We start from the raw sequence: 27,799 nt of genomic DNA on the forward strand, positions 1-27,799 counted from the left end.
CACTCACGGGGGCTGGCTTCTGCCAGCTCACCAATCCCATAAGGGTATTTAAAGCAAAGATTGTGGCAGCCAGCCTATCGGGTTGGCACCAAACACCCAAGCCCACCCTCACAGGAAATGTAGTGGCCTTACCAGGTTCAGGAACTTGTTTAAACCAGACAAAGTGTAGCAGAGCGCCATTTTAGGGCTTGCCTCGTGGTTTCACAGAAAAACCATCAATGATTACCATAAAGGTGAACAGGGCTACTAATGTGAAAATCAGCTTGCAATCTATGTGAGGCCAAAGCTAAATATATTCCAGTAGCCTATCCTCCTAAAAGTTCCAATGAGGGTGATGACCTCAACCTAGGGAAACAATTGGGTAAATGAGAGCAACCCAATACCATAAATGTGAAGTATAGAATAAGGGATGTTGTGGCAGGGGATTACAGCCAATGTCCCTCTGACCAACAAAAGAAATTGGACCCCTGCCCCCAAAAAATCTAAAAGAATAGGGGTCTCATAAAAGGAGGCTGCACAACCCCAAAAATTGAATTCTACCCTAACACCCACTCAAAGTTTGGATGTTGAAGGTGTTGGGCAATAATTGATTTTGTAACCCTGTGGGAGACTACACCAGCCTTGTCCTCTTGGTAGTAGGTAACCAACCTATTGGTATAGGTCTGTACTACACAAGTAGGTAGAGTGACTGAGCCGCCAGACTTATCTCAAGAGGGGTAAATGTGAGCTGTAGAATTGAAATCCACAAATACAAGTATCCAAATAACACTTACACTCAAGGTTTTCTAATAAATAATAATTTTATTTAAAGGTCCGTTTTAAATAAGCATTCTTTAAAAATGGCAATGTGCAACAATAAAGGTCCATTTCAAAATACTTTCTCAGAAAGTCAAGCAAGTAGATACTCTTTAGAGATGCTTCATACTACTCCCTGAGGTGACTTCACTAACTAGGACAGAATTGGCATTTATATATCACTTTTTGTACTTGGTAAATTTTGCGGTTGGCAAAAAGGAAAGGTTATAGAAAGGAAAAAGGTTAACAGGTTCTCAGAGCATGTGAGCACTTTTAAATCCTCCAATGAAGTCTAGATAAAAACCTTTCCCAGCAAATATTAGTTTAAAACCTATGTATCACCAGGGACAGTAAGAATCAAATTGAATGGGTTAGAAGTGTATGCAGGGAGCCGGGACAGCCAAAGTCAATTTGGAACCAAGTCTATGGAGCTGAGGCACTTCTTAGATAGCAAAAAGTCTTGCACAATGTTAGAGAGGAGTTGTAGAAAATCACTGTTGGGCCACAATCTGTTAAACTTGTGAAAGTTAGAGCTGAGCACAACTCTGGAAAAAGCAGCTACTGCAAGTATCCACTGAGAAAAGCAAGCTACAGACAAAGCAGTGAGTACCCCTTAGTCAGAACAGTACGTTAGGTTAGAAGAAGAGGATCCAGCTGGCTTCTGTTTTGGTTGGTGGGTTGCAGTTCCTGTGTTCCCGGGCCTCAGTTGTGGGGACAAGAGGGAGGACATCTGGCGGACGCCTGCACAGCAGTTTGCAGGTCGGCAGCAGCTATGGTCTCTTTTCAATTCAGCAGCAATTTGCGGTTTCAGCTACCGGTCAATAGCACCACCACAGATCTTGGACACTGGTTTGGCTTCCTTCACTCCATGAGTCCAGCACTCTGGTGAGGTGACTCAAGCTTGGGTCGCCCTGCTTCAGGAGTGGACTTTGGTCCGGTTTACAGACGTTGCACTCAACTATGGATTTCTTAATCTCTGGCACTCGGTTCCAGCAGCAGCAAAGAAGTACGGCCAGTTGGGGAAGGTGTTCCAGAAAAGTTAGTCTTGGGTTAGTTGGTCGCAATAATCCGAGGGAGCTTCTCTTGTCGATCAGGAAAAGGAGTTTCAGCACAGCAGCAGGGCTTCACCGGGCGGTTCAACCGTCCAGGAGGATGAAGCAATCTCCCCTTCACGATTCCTTCAAGAATCTTTCCTAACAAGGGCTGTTTCCTCCCATACCACGAACACAGGGCCGAGGAATCTTCATCTGCTCCGGACTGCAGCCTTCTGCGGAACCCCAACAACACTGAAAGCTCAGATATTTGGCTTTTAGTTGCACAGCAGATTGATGGCGTTTGCTGGCAAATGTCCACTATGGGACATAATCTGTTAGGTGGGTATTTGTTTTGAAAGCAAACAATGCTGAAATTGCAGGTCTTTTGCTAGATTTCTATGATGTGAGCATAGAACTTATGGCATTTTACTTCTCCATGTAGCTGAGGTGCTTCACGCTTTTCCGCCCCTCCACTTTGCACCTCCCACAAATTATGTGCCATATGCAAGTTGTTTCAGATTGAATGTTGACACCAGCCATAGACTAAACAGTTGAAATGTAATCCAGCTAAAGTCCTGCTTGGGAATTCTGAGTATGTTTGTTTTCTGACCCTTTCAAAAGCTTGAGTGTTCTTCTGTTTTTCCTCATTGTTTTTGGAAGCGCCTTCTTGAGAGGGTCCCTGTTTTATCCAAGAAGTGCAATGTGCAATTTCCCATGGGTGGTATTAAATAGTTGGACTACAACTAAAAGCTGTATGTTTTCGAATTTTATCTTGATCTTAAATGTTGATTTTTTTTAACAGACTGTTTGTATCAACAGCGTACTGCTTGCAAACTGTGACTGAAGATAACCCAGAGCTTTTGGAATTTTTTGATGCACTTTCTCTGCACGTGTTGGAATCTGCAATGATGTCTTCTCCTATTACCATGGAATACCTGCTTTTAAGGGCGCTGGTAGCTGGTATGGTTCCCATTCTTTTTGTTTTGTGTACATTGAAAACACACTTTTATTGGAGGAAAGAGCGTGCTTTGCAGTGTTATGAAATGATGAAAAAGGCTGTGTACATATAAAGTGTTTAACAAAATGCAAAATCTGCATATTAGGAGAAAATTAAACAAAACTACAGATAATCTTTACAAACCGTGAGAGCTGCATTACACTACATAATTAGAAGTTATGTTTTAATTCCATTGTTTTAATCATAGTTTCTTGCATGTTTTGCAGACAGTTAGGTGTGCAGTCCTTGACCACAGCATTGGATCAAATGGCTATTTATTTTTTTCAAGCGACTTCCGCACTGAGAATACAGAGTTGTGTATTGGTCAACAAAAATAAACACTCTAATATGCAAGCTTAAGTTGGTGCTATTGAGTACATTGCAAAAAGTGTGGATAGTTCAGAATGGGGCATAAATCCTTTCAAATAGGCGTTTACTAATCTGAGTTCTTTGATTTGGAAGATGGGACACGGACACCATCAAATAATGAAACCACCAATTAAGATCCTGAATGTCAAGATGGATCTCCAAAGTCAAACCTGAGGGTGTGTTATTTCTCTTTTGGCAATTTTCCCTCCATAGTTTTTATGGACCCCCTTTATTTTTGCTTTTAAAAAAAAGATTTTTAATCTGCTCTGACCTTTTTCACATTGCACACAGCATCACATAATGCCGTGCAATTGGGATACTTTTGTATCACCCTAGCTTTTTACACTTGGGATTTTGGGTTACTTTTATATGTATTGTGGCGGTTTGGAGGAGTCGGACACGTTAAGAACATTCTGACTTGCTTTTAATAAACTTTTATAATAAGGCGGCTTATCTTTCCCTACTGCTAGAGGGAGTTCCCTGCCTTCTAAAGGAAGTAAGTTGCTGATCTGTCAGGAAGTCTCAAAGAAAATAATGTCTTCACTCTAAATCTAATTCTACCGGACCTTACCACTAATACAACCAACTTAAACAAGGCCAGGAGGATGGCTTAATTTTCCCGGCATTCAGTTATCTTCTGTTACTCTTTCTATCAATGTCTCTCTTGCTTGTACTTGTTTCCTAACACAATCTTCTATAATAGACTCTGGATATCTCCTTGATTCATTCTTGTAGCTCTTCCACAATATTCTTGGGGCTTGCACTCTCTTTAGTAATCTGTCTGTGGCAGTTTTCCTTGTGATACTTCATCATACTCTTGTTTGAACCTGTAGAGCTCTGTCTGGTAATCCAGGCTTTCTCAGTTTGGATGTGGTTTGATCCACTTTCCCCTCCTGGCTTCTCTTTCCAACTATCTTGTTCACTTGATAGTCTTATCTCCTATCCTTAATTAAAGGACTTTGTCATACTTTCTCTATTTTTCGTTTTTGGACTCGTAGGGTATTTTCCCTTCTTTCAATGGTCTTTGTTCCCTTCTTTATCTACTTCCCACACAGGGTCATTCGCTCTTCTCTTTATATGCTTTGCATAGTTCCAGTTCAACATTTTTATATTTTATGTCTCCCGTTCTCTCTTACCTCTATTTATGCAGGGGAACATTGCAGGGTATGGCATTCGCTTGGGTATTCATCTTCGGTGTTCGCCTTCTCCTTTCTCGGTTTCGCTAGTCTCCCATTCCCGGCTTCTCCCATGGCTCCTGCTGAGTTCGAATGCGGGCATTACTAATCTGTTCACACTCCCGCCTCTGATGGTCTCGGCATGGTTCATTGGGTGTCCTCCCCACCACAATATGGATGTTGTCCCACCACCACTTGATACCGGATTCCGCTCTCCTGGTTCCCAACGGTTTCTCCATTGTGGAATGCACCTGGCATCTGGCGTGCTTTGTCTTCTCGAAAGCCACAGGCTCCGCGGCTCGTCTCCGGTCCGCCTCTCAAGCCGTGATCACGTCAGGGGGCTTCTTATGTGTACGATGCTCTCTGCTTCTCCGTAGCTGGTTAGTTCACCGGGTGGTCCAGGGACACTTCCGAAGGATGGCTGGATCCTTGAGAAGGCGTTGAGATTAGGTGGTCCCACTAATCCAAGGGCTGAAGCATCCGCTCATGGTCTTTGAGGATCAGGTAGTCCAACAAGGCTTTACCGGGCCAGACGCAGGAAGAGATGCCAGGCCTCTTCAGAAGTCTTCTTTGGATCTTCAGTCGGCTGTTCGTCTACGAGGGATTCTTGGCTTCTACGTTGATCTGAACAATTTACCCTCAGGAGTCCTTCTTATCCAAAATTCAGCCCGGAAGCACGTCCAAGCCAACCAATGGCAACGGTTTGCACGATTCAAACAAGCAGTAGTTGTCTAATCGGGGACAACTATTGGGTTCACTCATGCCCCACACCTAGAGACATTGGCTCCACAGATGTGAAATGGGACCTGTTGTGAAGTGTTTCAAAAGTCCACCAAGGTAGGCCTAAAGAAGGCTCACTCTTAGATGTACAGGTTTCCAATTCTTAGATTTGGCCTGAACTACCCAAAGGTTTGATAGCAATGGCTGAGTAGCCAGGCTTAGTCTAGGAGGGAAGAGGGCTGTACGAAGGCACACATGACTCTGAGTATACAAGGTAATTCAGAGCTGCACTGACCCACTTGAAATTTATATAAAAATAACATTTATTATATACACACTAAGGTTAAAGCTGTTAAGCAAGTTAAGTACTAATCACAGTCAAATAACAGTAGAATAAAAGGTTAAACCCTTTAAATCAAACTAAAATCAAAGGTTGTAGCTTTTAAATCAAAGTAGAATAGAAGCAATGTTAAAAATCTTTTAACAGGTAAGCAAACTTTAAGAACACTCTGGTAACTCAAATAAACCCCTGCCTAACCATGCTTCAGATGTCCAATCCTATACTAGGTGCTATACACAGAGTGAAGGGGGGCACTGAAGGTTCAGTGACCAAGGTTGAGGAGGAAGGAAGCAGGTGAGTAGTAGGTAGAGCAAAGTTCTATGAAGTATTCTTGTTTGCAGGTAAGTACAATAGTTTAGTAAACTAGGTCCAATGGGTTGTTCACCCCAAGGGGACTTGGAGTGCCCTAGAGAGGGTTGCAAATAACCGCTTAACTGCATCCCTCCCGGTGCACTAAATTACACAGCAAGACCAAGTTAAGTACTAAGGCTTGCAACAGTACCTTTTCATTGGAGAATTCGCTACAGCACATCAGGTCACCAGATGTCCCCGGTTTGGGTTTGTTGGCCTGGAAGGCTGAAGAAGGTCCTTTTGAAGGGGGCAGCAGGATGCACTTGAGCAGTGGATTTCCGTAGCACAGTTGTGTTGGAGACTTTCACAGGCTCTTAATGCAGATTGGTTGTGCGGTTGAGTTTGTGCCCTTTCTTGGTCCTTGTCTCGATTGAGGGGAGTTTCAGGAGCGGAATGCAGTCACCGGAGGTCCAGAAGGATGCCTACCCAGTTACAGACAAAACCAACCTTCGGCAGACGTTGGGCTGCAAAATGGCACAGGGCCCCAGGTATTCGTGAATTGCAGGCTGCAGAGGTTGCAGCTCTTCTAGGGATGGCTGAAATTGAAGTTCGTTTTGGGACTGATTAATCCCACACGTCCAGGGGAGGATGTTGGTTGTTTTCCCTGTCATTCAGAAGTTGATGCCAGGACCGAGCGGTTACTCAGCTGGCACTGGCGGTTGCTGGAAGTGGCTGCAGGCATCCTTCTGTTTCAGATCTTCAGTCCAGTGGTTGACTCTGGGGTTTAGTTCCAAGACGGTCGCCTTTTATGTTGAAGAACTGACTAAGCCCACCAATCGTACCACAGGCCTCTCATGCAAATCTGGGGGCATGTGCTTTCCAGGAGGACAGCCAGCCCCCCGGTTGGAACTGGTTCCAAGCAGGCACACTGTAGAACAAAGACCAGGGGAGTTTTGGTCTCCTGCCCCCAAAGGAAACCCGACAAGACTCCTCGAGACCACCCCCACTCAGCTAGGTAGAAGAAGGCCTCACAAAGGACAAGTCATCAACATATGGAAATAAAAAGGTACAGCCACCGTTTTAAACGAATGGTGTACCATGTGTTCTGTGTTGCAGCTGCGAAGATAGCCTGCAACAGAAGTTCAAAAATGTTGGTAGAAAAATATCCACTGCCACCAGCGACTCTGATAACTTGCCACTGTAACTAGAAAGTTACGGCAAAGGTGGGGTGTGCTGATTCCACAAAATAGGTCAGGGTGGATGAAAAGGACCCCCCCCCTGCTCTGATAACAGAATGTTATCACAGACAATTAAAAAGGAATGCTCAAGGAGCTTCCCAGCAACACTGCACAGAAAGCGTTGTGTGCTGCAATAAGAAATTACAAATGCCATAAAGTTGGATGAAAGTATAACTCCAAAAGAGAGCATCAAAAAGAGATACAAAAAGTTCCCAAATACAGAGTAAAAGCCTGTGTGTGTGTGTGTGTGGAAAAAGGGTCCCACTCACTCAGCAGGGTCAGATACAGTATAAATGTGCTGAGGGACTCGGGTGGAAAGAACTTCACATAACAGGACCAGACAGTCCCACCTATTTTTCCAAGGCCACAAACACAAAGGCAACATTAGCTTGTGAAAGCGGCAGCTTTCCCAGGCGAATGCATGACCTTATATGGGATTTCCTGACCTGGCAAGGCTGGAAGAAGGCCAAACTACATTAGGGCTAAAGAATACGCGATATCTCTTGGGACGGCCATTATTGGGAACTAGCCACGTTTAGCACCCATACGCATTAAATGAGAATGTGCACGCTAAAAAGAATTAAAAAATGGTAAAATATATTTGCTGCCTCCAGCTTGTCTTTTTAAGCACATAAAAGCAACCAAAAATCCCTAGTGTAAAATGCTGTGATACAAAAGTATCCCTATTGCACTGCATTGTAAGAGGCTGTGTGCAAGGTTAAAAAAAATGTACTAGGTAAAATGGGAAACATAGTTTCCCAGTACTGATTCTGAAGGAATGATCAGTTTCCCCATAACAAATGAGAAAAGGGCAGAAGTGAATTTAAAGGTTTTACTTCCCCTCAAAAACTAGGAACACATTAAAAAAACAAAGCGAGAAGGGACAGTTGCCTAACATGCAGTGGTCGTTGTTGGAACTCCCCTTCGTCCATCCTGCAAAGTGTCCAGAAGAGGCCTGCATTAGTGAATCTTGTATATCTTTATCGCCAGGGCTTGCATCTTGCATCTGGACCTGAACAGAGCAAAATGTGCACCCTCAGCTCCTGTGCACCTCTCACTGGAACCAAATGCGGGAAATCCAATCTCCAGCATCCCCTCATCCCCCAGTCGACCCATGAAGTTATCTGTGAAAATCCGAGTCAGGGGGTAAGTAAAAACATTTGTTCCCCTGTCCTCCATAGGATAACATTGGGAACGAGTACCTTTGTATCCTAATCTTTCTTTCCGCTGCCTTTTGATCACTGAACCTGGTTCTATTTCTCAAAGATAAGAACACAATGTACTTACCTATTAACCTTATTGAATATCTTCCCTGAACAATCACCAACACAAGTACAATTACAACTTACATAAAGAGACTACTTTCTGGGGAGAAGCATTGTGGCTCCTGTGACTTTTGAGCACAAGGCCCCATTCTTCTTAGGGATTGGACTGTTGAAGTCAGGAGAATTCACTAATTACTTGGTTCCATCTTTACTGCATTAATGTACTTAACTTCTGTGTTAGGTTCTAAAAATGAATTCAAATGACTATCGTGAATGCACATATGTCTATTATTGAGTATTGTCCGATAATGACACATTGTAGTTTCATTTTTTAGTGTGTGTAGATGGCCTAGAATAAATATTGTATTTTTATACATACCTGTCTAAATTGAATTATTGTGTACTTCACTGTGTGGACTCATTGTGGACCCCTGACCACACTTGCACTCTCCTGAGAATAGCCTTGACTGTTCTCCATTGATTGGGTTTTGGCTAACCTCTCAGTTTATCTCGGCGGCCTTTGACACCAATGACCACCACACCTTTATGGACAGACTACACTCGCTCTGCATCAGGGATGCAGCACTGAAGTGGATGTCCTCCTTGTTGGGTAAGATTTTCATATTTGTGATAAATCTTCCTGACCTGTGTCCACACCAGAACATTTCGCTTGGACTTGGGCATTATTTCTCCTTGTCCCTAGGTGAGTGGTCATCGTTTTCCCCCTCACCAAGCGTTTTTTTTTTTTAAATTGGTGGCCTTTTATGTCTCTACATAGTATGGTTGGCGCTATAGTGTCCTACAACTTTTGGGCTTAGGCTGGGTTGCCCCTTTGGGCTTCCCTGTTTTCTCTTTAATGTAGGTGGGTGAATTACTGTTCCCAAGGAGTAAAGTGGGATTTCCATCCCCTTTGCATTTTCATATAGTGAGCCAGCACACCCCACCTTACGTGGAGTGCTGGGGGGATACGATGTATCCCTTTTCTTACTTACCTAGTAATATTTATGTTACAATTGCACGTTTACTTGAATGTCTGGTGACAGTGGTTTTACTTAAGTGACTTTATAGTCTTTACTTGCATGCTGTTAAATCAGTCTCAGTAATGTACAGAAGGGCCACCATTCTGCTAGAATGATGGGCTTCTTCTTTTTACGCCTTTTCTCATGTGCATGTTTTTTTTTAGGTCTTCCCCTGCCATTCTAGGAGTGAACGACCTCAGTGGAAGTTTTGTCTGCAGCAGGAATCCTTTGTATTCCCTGGCCAGGCTCCAGAGTGTCTGAGAATGCTGGAAGCGAGGGAGGCATCTAAACCTCTGAAGACCTTTGTCTTTCACCTTGCCTGGAAGGAACCAACTCCCAGTGGGGGCCTGGCTGTCCTCATTGGACAGCCAGACCGCCCCTTTCTGCAAACTGCAGGGAGAGATTGCAGAAGTTGTGCTGAAGTTCCTGATAAATACTCCAAACCTGGAAGCTGCTGACAAGTCGACCACTGGAGATGAAACCAAAGAGGAGGAAAAAGAAGGAAAATCTGTAGCGATTTCCAACAACCAGCGAGCCTTCTGTGTAACCAGAGCCTGATGTAACCCTTCCCTTCAATTGACCTGGGGGTCCCGAATGTGACGACTTCTACCAAGAGGCTCGAATCCACAAGTCTCAAGAAGACCTCTATTTTGAGCCATCCCACGACGTGCTGCGACCTTCCTGGGCTGCAAACCGCCAATACCCTGGGACCCTGAGTGCGATGCATGGTCTTCCTAAATCCGAATCGGTCTGAAAATTTGGTGGACTTCTGCTGGATCTCCAGAGGCACGATTCAGATCCTTGAAGTCCCCTCATCGGAGTGCAGAACCAGATGAGTGAGGAGATCCGACCAGCGCTTTTCGTTCTTGATCTGGCTGTTGTAAAAAGGTGCCAAATCCACAGAGATGCGAGAATCCGTGAATAAACCTTTGCTGGAAGCCTCCTCTGATGACTGTTGCTGGAAGTTCCCCTGCATCTCCAGACCAAGAATCCAAGGACCGGGTCCTCTGCTGCTGCATCCTAAAAGGCATCCACGCAGAAGCTCTTTTATCCAAATGTAATGTGTGGGCTTGGGTAATACTTACCTTAAGTCTGGTGTGCATCCTGTCAGGCAGAGTTTGTGATTTGTGTGATTGGGAGTTTGCCCCTACCACTTGCCCAGGGTCAGTGCTGGAACACATGTAGGGAGCCTTCTGAAAGTGAATACTTACTTGTTTAAGAAGATCTCCTATGAAACTTTGACTTTCCTGCAACTACACCCTGTTTCAACCTTCCTACATCTGGCACCTAGACCACTCGGGTCCCTCTGCTGAGAAAACCCATGCTATAGATTAGGGAAGGACTGGATAAGAAAAGGATTCTGCCTTGAAGTATAACAAGTGTAAAAGTACTTGCTTGCTAAAGAAGTTAGTGTGGTAACTGCATCTCTGTGAAAGAAGAAGTTACAAAGTTTCATTAAGTTTATGCTTACCTGCCCCTCTAAGTGTGTAAGTTGCTTTCCTTACTTTGAATGGAGTAATAAGTGTTCGTACTGTTTTATCATTGCTTAACTGAATGAGTGTAAACGCTTACCAATAGGGTTTACCTGTCTTGAATAACATTGTCGTTCTTAAAGTGTATCATTGGGATTTGCTTCCCTGGTCTGCTTTATACAGATCTAACAGTCTTGGGGTTTATACCTACCTTTTAAGTAGCTGGAGGCTCCTTTTGAAAGGTATATAGGCCTTACCTTGATTAGCTGCTGCTCATCTAAACTTGTAACCCTTGGTTGTGCTTCCCTGAATTACTTTGGTGCTATTCTAAAATAGTTACATAAAGTTATTTATTTATTGTACATTTGTTAGGGACTTATACAACAAGTTGCGTTTCAAATTGCATACATGGAAACGGGGAGGGAACATGGGATTGAAGCAATATATATATGGGAGGATAAAGACAAACCTACTAGGCCTTGTGAGTAGTCAGTATGTGCAAATGCAGAGAGAGGAGAGGAGAGGGGAGGAGGGAGTCGGGGTAAGTGCTGGAATGTCTGTGCCAGTGGGTGAGCAGTAGATGCAAGTATAGTAAGTGCTAGGGAGCGTTGAGCTGCAATAAGTGGGAAAGTGCAGGCTTACAGTGGGGTAGGCCGGTGGGTGCCGAGACAAGTGCTGTGTGTAGGCAGAAGCTGCGCCCACCCTTCCTCCCCGCTCGCATGGAAGGAACATAGACGTCTACTGCTTTTTTTCCTCTTTTCTGTACTCGCTCACGATAGTCGTAAGGCTTCCTCACGGCAGAAAAAAATGCAATCGGAGGGACCTCGACGCGTGAGGGATTTTGGGTACACTACACCTCACGTTAGGGATAGTATTACAGGCCCGCCCATGTCAACGTCCCCTTTTGATTCTCGAAAGATAAGATCCAATACTCTGTGGTTACCACTAGATGTCGACTATATGCACAGCATGTAAATCTAAGCAGATACAATCATCAAAAATGCTTTTATGATAAGTAATGCATGAAATATATATGGTCGGCATACCAGTCTTCGGTGTACTGGCGATAGTGAAATTTGACCAATCCCACACATTCGCCCTGCCCATTGTGCTATCGGTATGGGTGATTTCAGGAGATTTCCGATTTTGCGATTTTTCAAAAATAGGAAGTTGGGACACAATAAAATGTACACAAGGCTAAAGCAGACCCCCACATGTATGTCCGCTACAGACCTGGGCAACGCTGGGTGGTACCGCTAGTATGTATATGTTCCAGTATTATAGGGGGCCAGTCACACTGTCTGGACATTTGTATGTTTCATACATGTTCCCGATTTAGTAGTTGACTGGTTTGTGGCTGCAATTTTGACTTTGAAGGGGTAATTTGAGTTTGTGGCCCTCCTAGGAGCTTAATTGGTACATTTCAGAACAATGTTTTGTTACAAAGGAGAACCCCGTTGTTTTATTTTCGAAACCAAATGTTTGTTTTGTATTTCTTGCAAAAAAAGTGACGACAGGTTTTGTATACTTGAAAATCAACTTGTATTTTTAATTATGTACTGAACATGTTTATCCCAGTTCTCATATACCCTTTTATTTTATTTATTTATTTATTTTTTTAAGGCACAGTTTGGAATATAAAGAGTAAGATTCCTTCTGGCAGTCAGGCTGACACAATAAATGCTGTTCTGCGGATTTTCTCAGAAACATTGCAAGTAGATGCCGGAGAGACCATAATTCAGATGAAAGAAGCTGAGGCTCAAAGATTAAGAGAGACAGTTTCTGAAATTGAGACAGAGGAAGCCATTGCTGGGTTAGAACATGCTGCATTGGATGAAGAGGAAATGGGGGAGACTCCCCAGAAAGCAAAAGCGAAAAGAAAGGACATGGATTTTTCAGACCTTCTTCCTGTAAGTATTAATGTTTAATAGGCTTTCCATTTTGGGTGGTTAAGGCTATACAATCTTATGACAAAGCTGCAAACATGTACTCCATATCTGTATCTTGGGAAGGGCAGGCTGAAATGTATTTACACATAATTGCAGTGAAGGGTATTCACATTTTCAGAGAATCCTTGGTTTGCTCAAGGAAATGTGAATTTATAAAAATGTAAATGAAAACCTGTTGGGGGGAGGCATTCAGAATTCCCAAACTGTAATCCACCAATTTAGTTAAAGTAGGTTGAAATTCGTCTGTTGGTGTTGGTTATTTCAAGTAGTATTGGTTTGTATGTGTGATGATTCCAAATGTGTTTCTCATCCTCCACCCGACATCCAACATGGCCGCCGATTCTGTAGCCAGAAATCGCCCACTCCGTGATCCTGAGGAAACCAATTCCAAGATGGCCGCCGCAGCGGTAACCATCGCAAACGCACAGCACAGGCTAGTTGTTCTCTCCCAGGAAGCCTCTCAATCTTCCACCTTAACTTCCTGTTTACCTCCTTATAACCCAGCAACTTCAGAAGGAAGAGGCGTTGCTACTCTCACAGGAGCCGGCACACGCTTCGTAAGTCCGCTTGCTAGAATTACGAAAAGCTCTCTCTTCCAAACAATTCCTCTACTCCATACTCACGTTCTTGTTTTCCTCTCCTCCCTTTGATTTCAGAAGGTATTACGGAACCCTTCTTTTTCATTTCCGGGATCGGATTTTCATCTAAGCACGCTTAGAACCGGAATCCTCTTCATACCTCCTTCTAGTGAGTTCCTAGGTACAATCTGTGGTCCATCTTGTTTTCGGTGATCAGACTTCGGATCTTCATTCTTCATCCTTCCTTTCTAGCGATATCCTGTTGGAATTCTTTGGACGCTTCTTTTCTACTCAGGCTGGCTCAAAAAAGACTTGAAAGAGAAAGGGTAGGGTTACCTCCTTATCCATCCCGCTATTTCAGGACTATATTCATTTATCCTAATCTTATGGGTTCTCTCTTTCTACCATTATAGAATCACTTACCTTTTACTTTCCTACGGAGATCCTTTACCTCTCCGCACTCTTCCTGTTAGACGCATGGTAAGCTTCTAAAACCTTTCTATAGGTATTCCTTTTTTCACCAGACTATCAGGATTAACTGTGTTTCTTTTACTTACTACATGTAGCCCAGTAACTAAAACAACTCGCCTAAATCAGCAGGAAATCAGCCAGAAGAATACCCAGATCAACTTTCCTCGCCTGGTCTTCACAGGGAAACAACGTACCCCAGCAGCTCTTCAAGGGTTTTATTCCCCACGAGGGTTTCCCTCAGGGTTTCACTGAGGACAAGCTCTTGCAGGTCCTTTGAGAAATCCTCAGGAGAATTTCTCTTATTCTTCAAAGGATCACACCTATTCGTAGAAACACCAGGGGTTCTTCGGGTACCTGTTCATCCTGCAAGATCCCAGGTAGGTGGTCTTTGCTTCTTTTCCAGAGTATTTTGGAACAAATTTGTTGTCGATTCTTAAACAACCATAATAGTCATAACAGTTAGCAACGCCTGAGTGTACATTTGTTCCTTTTACGCTGGGCAAGAGGCATAAGAATCACAAATCATGGATTCACAACAGCAGCAACAGCAACAGCAAATCCAACAGCTGATTGCTGCCGTTCAATCCTTAACTACTGAAGTACAGCAGTTAAAACATGAGAATAATTCCTTAAGACAACTCCAACAGCAAACGGCCCAACAGGCTGCAGCCCCTCGTACCCCACACTGCTCAGAAGTTCCTCCAGGACCCTTACCTGGAGGACAGTTTGATGGTAACCCGCATAAGGTTAAGGAGTTCTTAGACTCCTGTACTGTGCAATTTGCCTTTAAAGCAGCGTATTTTCATACCGATAGAGATCGTGTGGGATATATGGTCGCACAAATGACTGGACCAGCACTGGCTTGGGCCACACCATTAATCACTAACAATAATCCCATTTTAGATTCTCATACTGCATTTTGCAATAGCATCCGTACCATGTTTGGCCGTCAAGAGATTCGTGTGGCTTCACAGGAACACCTCCTAGATCTAAAACAAGGAAGTTTAGACATTTTGGCTTATATAACCAAATTCAAGCAGATGGCAAGTGAAACCACATGGTCAGATGACGCTCAAGTCACACTCTTCAGAAGGGGATTATCTGAAGACCTCAAAGACGAGGTGTCTCGGGTCCCACGCCCCACTACACTATCTGAATTCATTGCATTGGTAATGCAAATTGATTACCGCATGAAGGAAAGAGTACTAGAGAGAAAGAAGGGAAGGAATACACGAATTACGTTCGCTCCTTCTTCCCGTTCACAGTCTAACGATGAACCTATGCAATTGGGTACAACAGCTCGAGGTCCTTTGACTCCCGAAGAAAGAAACCGTAGGAGGACCTTGGGTTTATGTATGTACTGCGGTTCGAATAACCACATGGTACAGGATTGCCCAATTACACCACCTAGGCGTTCGGGAAACGCCAGCTCCCGGCCGTAAGAGGAACCACGGTACGGGAACCAGCATGTAAACAAGGTTCCTCTCCAACATCCTTCTCATCCTTCTGTACCAGTCAGAGTAATTCTCAGATGGTGGTACTCATGGTATCCTTCTCTTTTGGTAATCGTCTGCTTCAAAACATACCAGCTCTAGTGGACAGTGGAGCAGCCGGAAATTTTATTGATGATCAATGGGCCATTTCACACGGTATTCCTAGGTCCTCAAAGGTAGAGCCCATTCCAGTGGAAAGTGTGGATGGTAGTCCCTTGATTTCCGGGCCCATCAAGGATCATACCAACCCCTTCATGATGATCATCTCAACTCATCAAGAGATTCTTACATTGGACATTATTCGAACAGCCCATCATCCGGTAATTCTAGGATTACCGTGGTTAAAGAAACATAACCCGTTTATTAACTGGACAGCTGGATCTTTCTTTCTGGGATCTGAATACTGTATCACCCATTGTGTCAAGAATCAGCAAACGGTGAGGGTTGATTCGGCTCCAGTACCCTTGAACAACCAATGGGTAACCTCTCTTAACCAGGTTTCTGGTCTTCCAGAATGTTATCATAAATTCCAGGAAGTTTTCTCTGTCTCAGAATACACTCAACTACCCCCTCACCGTAGGGATGACTGTTCAATTGAGCTGGTTCCTGACCAGCCATTACCTTTTGGACGAATGTACATCTTGTCTGAGAACGAAAAGGAGGTTCTTCGTGAATATCTCAGAACCCATCTAAAAAATGGACTGATTACCGAATCCACTTCACCTGCTGCTGCCTCTCTGTTTTTCGTTTCTAAAAGAAACTCCAAGGAACTCCGTCCGTGCATAGATTTCCGTGGACTGAACAAAATCACAGTTCCAGATAAATACCCTATGCCATTAATACCCGACATCCTTGAAGCAGTCAAAGGGGCCAACATCTATACCAAATTAGATCTCAAGGGTGCATATCATCTCATCCGGATAAAACCGGGTGACGAATGGAAGACGGCATTTCGAACTCCGTTTGGACATTTTCAATACAGAGTAATGCCTTTTGGTTTGTCCAACGCCCCGGCTATTTTCCAGAGGTTTATGGATCATATCTTTGCAGACCTGTTACTCCACAATATGGTCGTCTATCTAGATGATATCTTGATATTCTCTTTCAATGTCCAAGAACATCAGAAACATGTTGAAGAGGTGTTACGGCGGCTCCAACAAAATCATTTGTATTGCAAGATAGAGAAATGCTCCTTCCATCAAACTCAGGTTACCTACCTAGGATATGTTCTTTCGGCCAGAGGAATGGAAATGGACCCTGAAAAGGTTTCTGCAGTTCAAAACTGGCCCACTCCCTCTTCCGGCAAAGACATCCAACGCTTTGTTGGATTCGCAAATTTTTATCGAAGGTTTATTCCCGAATTTTCAAGGCTCACCCAACCTTTGACAAATCTGCTCAAAAAGGGAATAAAGTTTTCATGGTCCCCTACTACAGATCAAGCATTCAACAAACTTAAGGAGTTGTTTACTTCAGCCCCTATCCTGTTGACACCGGATCAATCCCGCAGGTTCATTGTTGAAACTGATGCCTCTCAGTACGCCCTAGGTGCTGTTCTGCTTCAACTTGATAATTCTAATCAAGAACGCCCTGTAGCGTATTTATCCAAGACACTTGCCCCTGCTGAACTGAACTATACAGTTCTGGAAAAAGAACTCCTTGCCATCAAGCGAGCCTTTGAAGAATGGCGCCATTTACTCTTAGGGGCCAAACATCCAGTTGAAGTCAGGACGGATCATCATAACCTTCGGATCCTTCAATATGCACAAACCTGCAATAGCCGCCAGGCTCGTTGGGCTCATTTCTTTTCTCCATACAGAATTACTTTTTCATTTATCCCTGGAAGGGACAATTCAAAAGCTGATGCTCTTTCACGCAAGGAACACCTTCCCAACGAACCATTTAAAGCAGAACCCATCTTTCCCCTTACGGCTTCAGGGCTACAAACCACATCAGATTTTTTGTCACGACTCAAGATTCAATCTAGACACATTACCAAGGACCAATTATCACGTGCCAATAGAATGACCTTGACCAAGGTTGATGATTGCTATTTTCATGGAAATAAAGCTTTCATCCCCACTCGACCCCTCCAAAAAGAAGTCTTGGACATGTGTCACTCTTCATTGACAGCGGGACACCGTGGGTTCCTATCAACTCTGGAATTGATGTCACGTTATTTCTGGTGGCCGACATTCCGGAAGGATGTCAAAGAATATGTTGGATCCTGCCCTGTCTGCTTACAAACCAAGGTTCCTCGAAAAGCACCTCTTGGAGAATTGGTAAAGATGCCATTACCCTCTCGCCCTTGGCAGATAATATCAACGGATTTTATCGTTGACCTCCCACCTTCCGGGGGTTGCTCCACTATAATGGTAACCATCGATACCCTGACTAAGATGGCTCACTTCACTCCACTTGTAGGATTACCATCGGCAGCACGGATGGCTCGCATCTTTATCAGTAACATCTTCACGTTACATGGTTTACCCGAAACTATCATCTCTGACAGAGGGTCACAGTATACCTCACGATATTGGAAGCTTATCTGTTCCCATCTTGGTATTTCTCGGGCTCTCAGTTCCGGCTATCACCCCCAATCCAATGGCCAGACCGAGAGACTTAATCAAACACTGGAAGGATATCTCCGAAGTTATGTATCAGCAGCTCAAGACAACTGGAAAGAACTTCTACCCATGGCCGAGTTCACATATAATAACTCATACCATTCTGCCATTAAAACAACTCCTTTTAATTGTACTTATGGATTCAACCCCACATCTTTCCCCACTATGAAGAAATCTGAAACCAAATTTCCAGATGTGGACTCTCTAATGCTTCAGATACGTCACGGGCATAGTTCAGCCTTGACAGCACTACAAAATTCTCAAAACAAAAGAAAGTATTTTGCAGATCGACACAGAACCCCAGCTCCAGTGATTAAAAAAGGAGATTGGGTATGGCTATCCTCTAGGTTCCTTCCTCGCCATCTAGTACCATCCAAACTCTCTCCACGATTCTTTGGTCCATTTCGGGTCATTTCAACTATTGGTACAGCTGCCTTTAAACTCCGACTTCCGGTCTCCTGGTTCCGGATTCATCCGGTCTTTCACGTCTCACAATTAAAACCTGACAATCGAAGTACTTTTCATCCTGTGGTCTCGGTTCGCCCTCCCCCAGAAATGTGTAAAACCGGACCAGAATATGAAGTTAAAGAAATTTGTGACTCCAGATATCATCGGGGTCGGCTACAGTACCTTGTGGACTGGAAGGGATATTCTCCTGCCGACCGCACATGGGAACCTGAAGCTGCAATTCATGCTCCTCGCCTCGTTAAGAAATTTCACCTCAAACACCCGTCTAAACCGGGAGGAAGCAGGTCTAAAAAGGGGCATACTGTGATGATTCCAAATGTGTTTCTCATCCTCCACCCGACATCCAACATGGCCGCCGATTCTGTAGCCAGAAATCGCCCACTCCGTGATCCTGAGGAAACCAATTCCAAGATGGCCGCCGCAGCGGTAACCATCGCAAACGCACAGCACAGGCTAGTTGTTCTCTCCCAGGAAGCCTCTCAATCTTCCACCTTAACTTCCTGTTTACCTCCTTATAACCCAGCAACTTCAGAAGGAAGAGGCGTTGCTACTCTCACAGGAGCCGGCACACGCTTCGTAAGTCCGCTTGCTAGAATTACGAAAAGCTCTCTCTTCCAAACAATTCCTCTACTCCATACTCACGTTCTTGTTTTCCTCTCCTCCCTTTGATTTCAGAAGGTATTACGGAACCCTTCTTTTTCATTTCCGGGATCGGATTTTCATCTAAGCACGCTTAGAACCGGAATCCTCTTCATACCTCCTTCTAGTGAGTTCCTAGGTACAATCTGTGGTCCATCTTGTTTTCGGTGATCAGACTTCGGATCTTCATTCTTCATCCTTCCTTTCTAGCGATATCCTGTTGGAATTCTTTGGACGCTTCTTTTCTACTCAGGCTGGCTCAAAAAAGACTTGAAAGAGAAAGGGTAGGGTTACCTCCTTATCCATCCCGCTATTTCAGGACTATATTCATTTATCCTAATCTTATGGGTTCTCTCTTTCTACCATTATAGAATCACTTACCTTTTACTTTCCTACGGAGATCCTTTACCTCTCCGCACTCTTCCTGTTAGACGCATGGTAAGCTTCTAAAACCTTTCTATAGGTATTCCTTTTTTCACCAGACTATCAGGATTAACTGTGTTTCTTTTACTTACTACATGTAGCCCAGTAACTAAAACAACTCGCCTAAATCAGCAGGAAATCAGCCAGAAGAATACCCAGATCAACTTTCCTCGCCTGGTCTTCACAGGGAAACAACGTACCCCAGCAGCTCTTCAAGGGTTTTATTCCCCACGAGGGTTTCCCTCAGGGTTTCACTGAGGACAAGCTCTTGCAGGTCCTTTGAGAAATCCTCAGGAGAATTTCTCTTATTCTTCAAAGGATCACACCTATTCGTAGAAACACCAGGGGTTCTTCGGGTACCTGTTCATCCTGCAAGATCCCAGGTAGGTGGTCTTTGCTTCTTTTCCAGAGTATTTTGGAACAAATTTGTTGTCGATTCTTAAACAACCATAATAGTCATAACAGTATGTTTAGTCCGGGTGACCTTTTTGTGTAAACTGAGATTGCCGTGCATGTTTTTTATTTTCTGTTACCGCAGGGTGAAAAAGTGTTGGAATGTAGCTGTGTATCCCCAGTGGCATACAATGCAGACTTGGAAAATGTTTATTCACAAATACTGACTTTTATTGGCTTGCTTTTCTCAAAAGGACAGGGAAGGCATGGAGCAATCTCCAAAAGAGATTACATCATCTGCAAATAAATCACAAATATATACCAAAAGACGACCACACCTGGGTGAACAACTGGTGTAACAGCTTCTTCCATCTGTGTTATGGAATAGTCTGTGAGATAGTGAAGTAGGCAACTTTTGTGTTACTTTCCGTACAAATAGATTCAATTCTGTTATAACAGAATTTAATTTTTGATAACTCTGTAAAGTCCCTTTTCCCCTTTCTCGGATCACAGACCTTGTTGTGGTAGTCAGAGGGACTTGTGCGGAATTCCCCGTCACAGCAACTCTTGACTCCTACAGTGTATGATCCTGGATTAGCCATATGGCGCCAGAGGTGCTTCTTAAGCACCCAATTTATGCCCCATGGTGATAGCTCAGCGGCAACGTGCTCGCCTTGGAAACAAGACGACATGAAGCAACACAGGTTCGATCCCCGGGTCCGTGCTTAAAAAACCTCTGGGTATTAAGCACGTTATAAATACGCAACTAAGAGACATATTCCTGTAACAGCGCCTCGATGCACCCGGGCTGTGTGAGCGCTTTAAAAATGCAAAAATAAATAAATTAGTTCACGTTGATTTAGTTTTAGGGGGTAGGCTGGTGGCAACTATAATTTAGTTTTGGCTTCACCAAGGGTGCACACTGATTTGCCTCATTAATATTGCAAAGTACTTTATAGGTTGCTATTGGTGTTCCAATGTATTGTCAAATTCCTACTCCCCCCATTTTGCTTCAGGGGCTCCCTTTGTTCAGCGGAACCATGAAACCGGCCTAGAACTGCTGTTGCGCACATGTGTGCTCTTTGTATTCAATTGTATAGAATTCAGTTTTTGGGGTTCTGCAGTATCATTTTATGGGTCCACTTCTCTTTTTGCTTTTCCCCTCTTTCATTTTCTGGGGTTTCTAATGGATGTTGGTTGTTAGGGGGACTTCTGCTGAAGTCCACCCTGTCCCTACATCGCTTTATACCTTACTTAAGGTATATGGTATTGGGTCGCCCAGAAGGCGCACCGTCCAAAACACACATTTTTTTGCCCTAGTTAATTTTGGTTGGAGTGTGAGAGGTGTGAGGTTTTTAGTCGTTTTTTTGGGGGGTTGGTTAGTAGCCTTGTTGTTGGGAGAAATGCACCCTCCTATTATTTCTCCTTCCTGATTTAGAGAATGTTGTTTTCCTTTCAGTGATTAAGTTTCAGCATGATAAGGCTGTCTCATTTCTCTGTCATTAAGCTAAGTCAGCTACTCTGTGTTTCCATCTTTGCATTTGGCCACCCCTTTTATCCCAGTTAGTCGTCGTTGCAACCTAGTCCTTTCGGATCATTTACTTGTGAAATACTCCTGTAACCTATGCCCTTTCGGGTATGGTTGTTGCTAGTGTTGGGCATGTTTGCTATTGTTCTGTCCTCATGGGATTATATCCCCCCCGCATTGATTTTAGAGGCTATGTTGTTGGCCTCTAATAATTAGTTTTGGCTTCACCAGGGGTCCAATCCGCTTTACTGCATTCTTAGCTCAATATGCCTTTGTTAGCCATTGTCATACTAATTGTTTCAAACATTTGTGTTGGGGCTTCTTTTATTCAGGGAAATCAGAGGGCTTAAAATGGCTGTTCTTCTCAGTTGTCCCCAAGAAGGCAGCCTCCATAATGGTTTGAACTGGATTAGACCAGTTCCTGGCACTCAGCAGGCCACTATAATAATGTGGGGCTGGGCCTGGGCCTGGGCCTGGGTGTTTTGGGTCAACCTGGTTGGCTGGCCGCCAAAAACCTTATTTAAAATCCCCCAATTGGATTGGTGGGCCTGCAGAAGCCTGCCCCTGTGAGTGAAGGAATATATATAGGGGAATCCCTGTGTTGTGGTTTGGTCTCCCGTGTCATTCTGGAGCCACCCACAGGGATTCAAGAATGACACGGGAGAGCAGTAAGATATGAGAGCTGATGCAGGACAGCCTGTGTCATGGTGGTACTCCTGATTGTAAATAAACATACCCCAAATCTACAACTGTGTCCAGCTGAGATTAATCAAAACATTTTGGTGACAACCTCCCGTTCAGTGCGAAGTGGAGGGCCCACTGTCATCAGCAAGGAGTGGTGTTGGCCCGGTGAATCTGAGCTGACAAATGCTGCGCCACATCTAAGAAGGAACGTCCCTGCTCACTGAAAGGGAGTGCCGGCTCCCACCAGGCAAGCCTCAAAACAAAATTGGGGGATAGGAGTGTTAGGACAGATATTCGAAAGTACAACTAAGGGCTTCATAAAACCATACATCGGAGGTAGTATATAGGCTCCACTCTTAGTATAAGGCTGTACCACCTGAGAATTTGGTAGCATGGACAGAGCAACCCGGCTTATTTTAGGAGGGAGAGAGGGATGTAGCTTGGTACAAAGAAATTGAAGTATACATATGGTCCAAAGAAACACTGAAACACTATGTATTGTAAAAATAAAGGGTTTATTTAAATACAAGTAGACCAGATAAATGCTGGCCAAGTAAGTACTAGAACATCATATCGACACATTCATAAAACCCATCTCGATACCCATGGTATTCACACCAAGATATAACCTTATTTAGAGGAGCAAGAAGCAAGTTAAGATGAGTCAAACCTAAGGTTATACATTCAGGATAGTGATATAGAAGCCTTTTAGCATAGAGCTCTGGATGACCACAAACCACCTCTTGCTAAACCCTTCCAAAACCACAAATCATGATATGTGGCAACACCGAACTTCTTCCACACCCACTACCCTGGCCATCTGCCATGGGCAACTCTCCGACTCCCTCTAATTCTGTAAAAAAACCTTGGATGCACCCTAGACTCTGACCTAACACACTCGCGCCAAGTCAACGTCTTAAAGTCCTGCTACTACCACCTTAAAACTCTTAGGCGCATTTTTCCGTACCCCTCCTTTCCCAACAAACTCTCTGCGGTGCAATCAATTGTTATATCAAGACTGGACTACGCTAACCCACACTACCTCAGAGTTCACGCATACCAACTGACTAAATTACAAAGAGCACAAAACGCTGCAGCCAAACTGCTACTAGCGCTCGGCCCGAGAGACCACATCTCCCCAGCCCTCAAAACTCTGCACTGGCTTCCGGTTGCCCGAAGGGTGACCTTCAAAACCTTATGCCTTTCCCACCGAGCACTGCATAAAACTGGACCTCAATACCTTCAAGACAAACTAAAACCCCATCACCCTGCACATACTCTAAGATCAAGCTCAGCCGGCCTCCTAGTCATACCAAAAACAAACTCGGTCAGGTTAGGCAGGTCATCATTCTCAGCCTTGGCTCCCGCGCTGTGGAACGCACTCTCTCCCCACATCCGTCTCACTGAAGATCTCATGTCTTTCTGCAAATTACTGAAAACTTGCCCCCCTCCCCTCTAAAACCGACCCGAACTCAAACGTACTCAAACTGGTAACAGCATCTCAGTGAGTTTACCAAATGCTAGATCATAAATAGCAATGCAGCCTTAGGATCCAAAAAAAAAAGACAAACAAATATGAATGAGTGAAAAGGATCAAACCTTCGAAGTAGATAAAAAGAATAAGTTGTTCGAGAGCAGTAAAGTGGCTGAAATTAAGGAAATAGAAAATAAATGTAATGAACAAGAGGATCAATGTAGACGCGACGAATAAAGTAGATGACGACAATTCATCTAACCCAAACTACTAGATCTTAAATAACAATAAAACAACCATATAACATCAAGATCCAAGCGAGAAATCGACAACTATTAACCTATAATGAAAACTAAAAGAACAAAAGGAATAGAATGAGTGTAGTAGATCAAAGCAGTGAAGTGGAAAAAAAATATTTTTTTTAAAAATAACTAAAATGTACGAAAGCGATCAAGCGCTTAAAGCTAATGAGATGGTTGAAATTACTGCAATGGACGAAAGGAATAAAATAGATGAAAGGAATAAAGTGAAGAAGGAAGGATGAATACAGGAGACGGACGAGTGCACAGACAGATGGCATGGAATGTATGAGTGCATAGTATAATAGAAAGTACAGAATAGACGATTCGAGTTCATGAGACGGGTGTAGTGCATGGGACAGATGTGAGAGCACGGAACGGATCGAGTGCGTATGACAAGTGGCATGGGCTGAGAGCGGATTAGTGCGTAGAGCGGATGAGTGCGTAGAATGAATGAGGGCATGGTGTGGATCTAGGTTGTGATACGGATATAGGATGTGAGTGGATAATGGTGTGGAATGGATGTAGGGTGTTGAGCAGATGTAAGGCGTGATGATGTTGAGCAGAGATAGGGTGTTGTGCGGATGTAGAGTATGGCGCGGGTGCAGAGCAAGGTGCTGGTGCTAAGTGCGGAGTGCGGAGCGGGTGTAGAGTGCAGAGCGGGTGTAGAGTGCGGAGCAAACGGGTGATGTATGTGGATGGAACGGATGATGTATGCGGATGGAACGGATGAAGTGGTTGGAAGGGACGGGTGTAGTAAAGGGACGAAACGGGTGAAGTGGTTGGTAGGAACGGAGATTGGATCTGGAAGAACGGTGATGTATATAGATGATATGTATAAAGTATATGGATGATATGTATAAAGTATATGGATGGAACGGATGATGTGGATCGATGAAGTGAAAAATGTAGTTGGAACGGAGGAAGTAGAGGGTTGGAGCGGGTAAGGTATGTGAGTGGACCGGATGAACTGGGTGGATGGACCGGATGAACTGGGTGGATGGAACGGGCGAAGTATGTGGATGGAACGGGTGAAGTATGTACAACGGGCAAACTGGGTGTAACGGGTGAAGTATGTGGACGAAAAGAGTGAAATATGTGGATATGAACGGGCGAAGTATGTGGATGGAACTGCCAAAGTATGTGGATGGAACGGATGTGGAATGGTGAAGTAGGTGAATCGGATGAAATGGTAGAACGGATGAAGTAGGTGGATGAATGGGTGATGTGTTGGAACCAGTGAAGTGAATGGAACCGGTGAAGTGAGTGGAACGGGTGAAGTGGATAGAACGTGTGAAATGGGTGAAACCAATGAAGTGAATAGAACGTGTGAAGATGACGTATGCAAATGATGATGCATGGAGAAAGGATAACGTGGGTAGAACGAGTGAAAGGAGCAGTGCATAAAATGGTTGGATTGCATAAAATAGCTTGGAGTGCATGGAACGGATTGGAATGCATGGAACGGATTGGAGCGCCTGGAACAGAGTAGAGTACATGGAACGGAGTGACTTACATGGATCGGGTTGGAGTGCATTGAAACGAAGCATTTTGAGTGCTTGAAACAGTCGTAATGTATGGGACAGTCAGAGTACATGAAACAGATGGAACTATTGGAGTGAGCTCGATCTCAAACACTTAAGGTAAACCACCATATCACATCTCACGCTTACTCTTCTTTACACCACTACTCAACTAGAACACAGCAATACTATGACACCATTCGGTATAGCTGTTCTCATACCATAATTTGCCTCATACTACCCATCACTCTAACTAAACACTGCTGGTTACACACCCTCCAGCCTAGGCCTTCTCCTCAGGCCGAACGCACCCAGAATCGGTCTGGATAAAACCTGGCAGAACGAACACATACTCTTGATCTCTCAACCGCCACACCTACCGCTAAGAAGCAGCTATCCAACGAATACCACACCAGCTGCACACACATCCGGTGCTCACACGCACTTTTTTTTTTTAAACCATTTTTATTATTTTAACATACACACGAAACATTACAACCATTTAGGACGTTCATAGTCAGTTCCAAGCATCGGATCATTCAGCATTATCCACGTCCTCCCCCTTCCCTCCCCACGAACTCGAGTCGTCTTATCCGTGCCATCTGCATGAACATTTCCATGTGTCTCGATGTTTATCAGCTCATCCGAGTCTTCCGTTTCATGATTGGCCTGGTGGGGGTTTGCCATGGAGGCCACCAGTTGCTATCAACGGGCCCACTTCCTCCTCTCCCCCCCCCCCCTAGTGATTGCATCATACCATACCGCAGTTTCTGCTTCTTCCCATTTCAAGAGGTCCGCCCACCAAATCTCCACCCTAGGCCTATAGGCCGCTTTCCAACACATTGCAATTCTGTGCTTGGCCAGAATATAGGCCAGGTCCTTCATTCTGCTGATATGTTTTGAATTATGTGGCCTGGGAAACTCCCAAGCATGCATGCCCAAGCAGACCTCACGTCTAGCACCACTCCCCCACTGGCCATTCTCGTTTTTATTTCTTCCCAGAATCTCTGCACCTCTGGGCAGGCCCAGAACATGTGCAGCAGCCCTGCCGCCTCCTCCCCACACCTGGGGCATTTCTGTATAGCTGAGCCTCCAAACCTGGCTACTCTTCCGGGGGTCAGATAAACTCTGTGGGTGACATACAGCTGGATCTGCTGGAGTCTCGCGTTCCGGGACACCTTCTTATGATACCTTAGGGCTCTATCCCACTGTGCCTCTGTCATGGGTTCGCCCACCTCCTCCTCCCAGTCGAGCCTCAGTTGGAGCGGCTCCTTCCCTGCCTTCGCACCCAGGAGCTCGTATATCCGAGATGTCTCATGCCCACCCTCCGAGACATCGTACATCAATTCCAGGGTGGCATCAGGTTCTTCAGCTAGTACCATCTCGGACCACCTCTCCCTCACCCGTTTCATGAGCCTGGTGTAAGTAATATATTGGCCCCTATGCACCCCTGTCTCCTCCTGCAGCCTCTGGAATTCCAGTGCCTCCCCCTCCTGCCATATGTATCCCAGGGTGGCTAAGCCCACCGGTTCCCAATATCTGCGGACCCCTTTGATCAGTTGGGGATCTTCCCCGCATAACACCACCAGCGGGACCTGCTGAGAGAGCGGGACTGGGTCGCCCGCAGTTCTCCATGTTCTGCGCCAGATTTCCCAGCCCAGCACCAATAGTCTCCCCATCCCCGCTATTTTAGTTTTGGGCAGCCACACCGTCTCTCTAAGGAAATAAGGGGCTGAATCACCCTGCAAGAGCCTAGCTTCTGCCAAGTCCTCTGCAGACAACCACCTAGCCACATACAACTGTCCCGCCAAGTAACTCACACGCACCTTTGACTCTCTCTCTACTGACTTGAACTTCAGTTCCCGAGGGCGTTCAACCTACCAGCGCCTTGAGACCATACCAATGGTACATAAGGCGCTATATAAATGCAAAGTAACATAACGTATACTATTCTTGGGGAGTAAGACCAGGTTCAATTTACTTTTAGAACACAGTCCGTATTTCAAGGGTAGTTGACCCTGTCAGTCATGCAGTGACACTCAGTTATGAAATCACATAATAAACTAACCCTGTTTTAAGTATACACTGCAACATTACTTTTTAGAACACTGTTCAGAGCTAGTAAAACTACTCGTATGCTGTCTGGAGGGGCCTCATGCTACTCAATGGTAAGTATGAACACTCAATAACTATTTTAGAAGGCACTAAGCAAATCATAAAGCAAAACAAAATTACGCTTTAAGAAAGATCCAATGTATTTCAAGGTAATTAACTGACCTATTGGTACATAACTATCCACTACATAACAGCTGGTTATACAGAGTACACTTTTAAGACGTGTATAATAAATACAGTTTCTAAGGTAAGTAAGAATTTTATGAAACTATTTTAGAATAGCAACAATGCAATTCAGGTTAGATATAAACCCTAAGACTGGGAACGTGAAATCCAATGTTACGCTTTAAGGAAGGCACAATGTATTTTCAAGGTAGGTAAACCTTATTGGTAAGCTTTTACACTCCGTTAAGCAATGATAAA

General features: G+C 44.3%; 1 protein-coding gene across 3 annotated transcripts in view; it reads left to right on the plus strand.

The window, feature by feature from the left end:
• Nucleotides 1–27,799, plus strand: part of HEATR3 (HEAT repeat containing 3) — a 366,680-nt gene that overhangs the window by 113,119 nt on the left and 225,762 nt on the right. For 2 of the 3 annotated variants that reach the window (XM_069604764.1, XM_069604763.1), the window contains exons 6-7: nucleotides 2,649–2,789; nucleotides 12,339–12,625. In XM_069604764.1, coding sequence (XP_069460865.1) covers nucleotides 2,649–2,789; nucleotides 12,339–12,625 — 428 coding nt within the window. Of the gene's footprint in view, nucleotides 1–2,631; nucleotides 2,790–12,338; nucleotides 12,626–27,799 lie in introns of all 3 variants that reach the window. The other variant, XM_069604765.1, reaches the window with a different exon arrangement.

Source organism: Ambystoma mexicanum, chromosome 1p (genome assembly GCF_040938575.1).
Source record: "Ambystoma mexicanum isolate Mex_15411 chromosome 1p, UKY_AmexF1_1, whole genome shotgun sequence".
NCBI lineage: Eukaryota > Metazoa > Chordata > Amphibia > Caudata > Ambystomatidae > Ambystoma > Ambystoma mexicanum.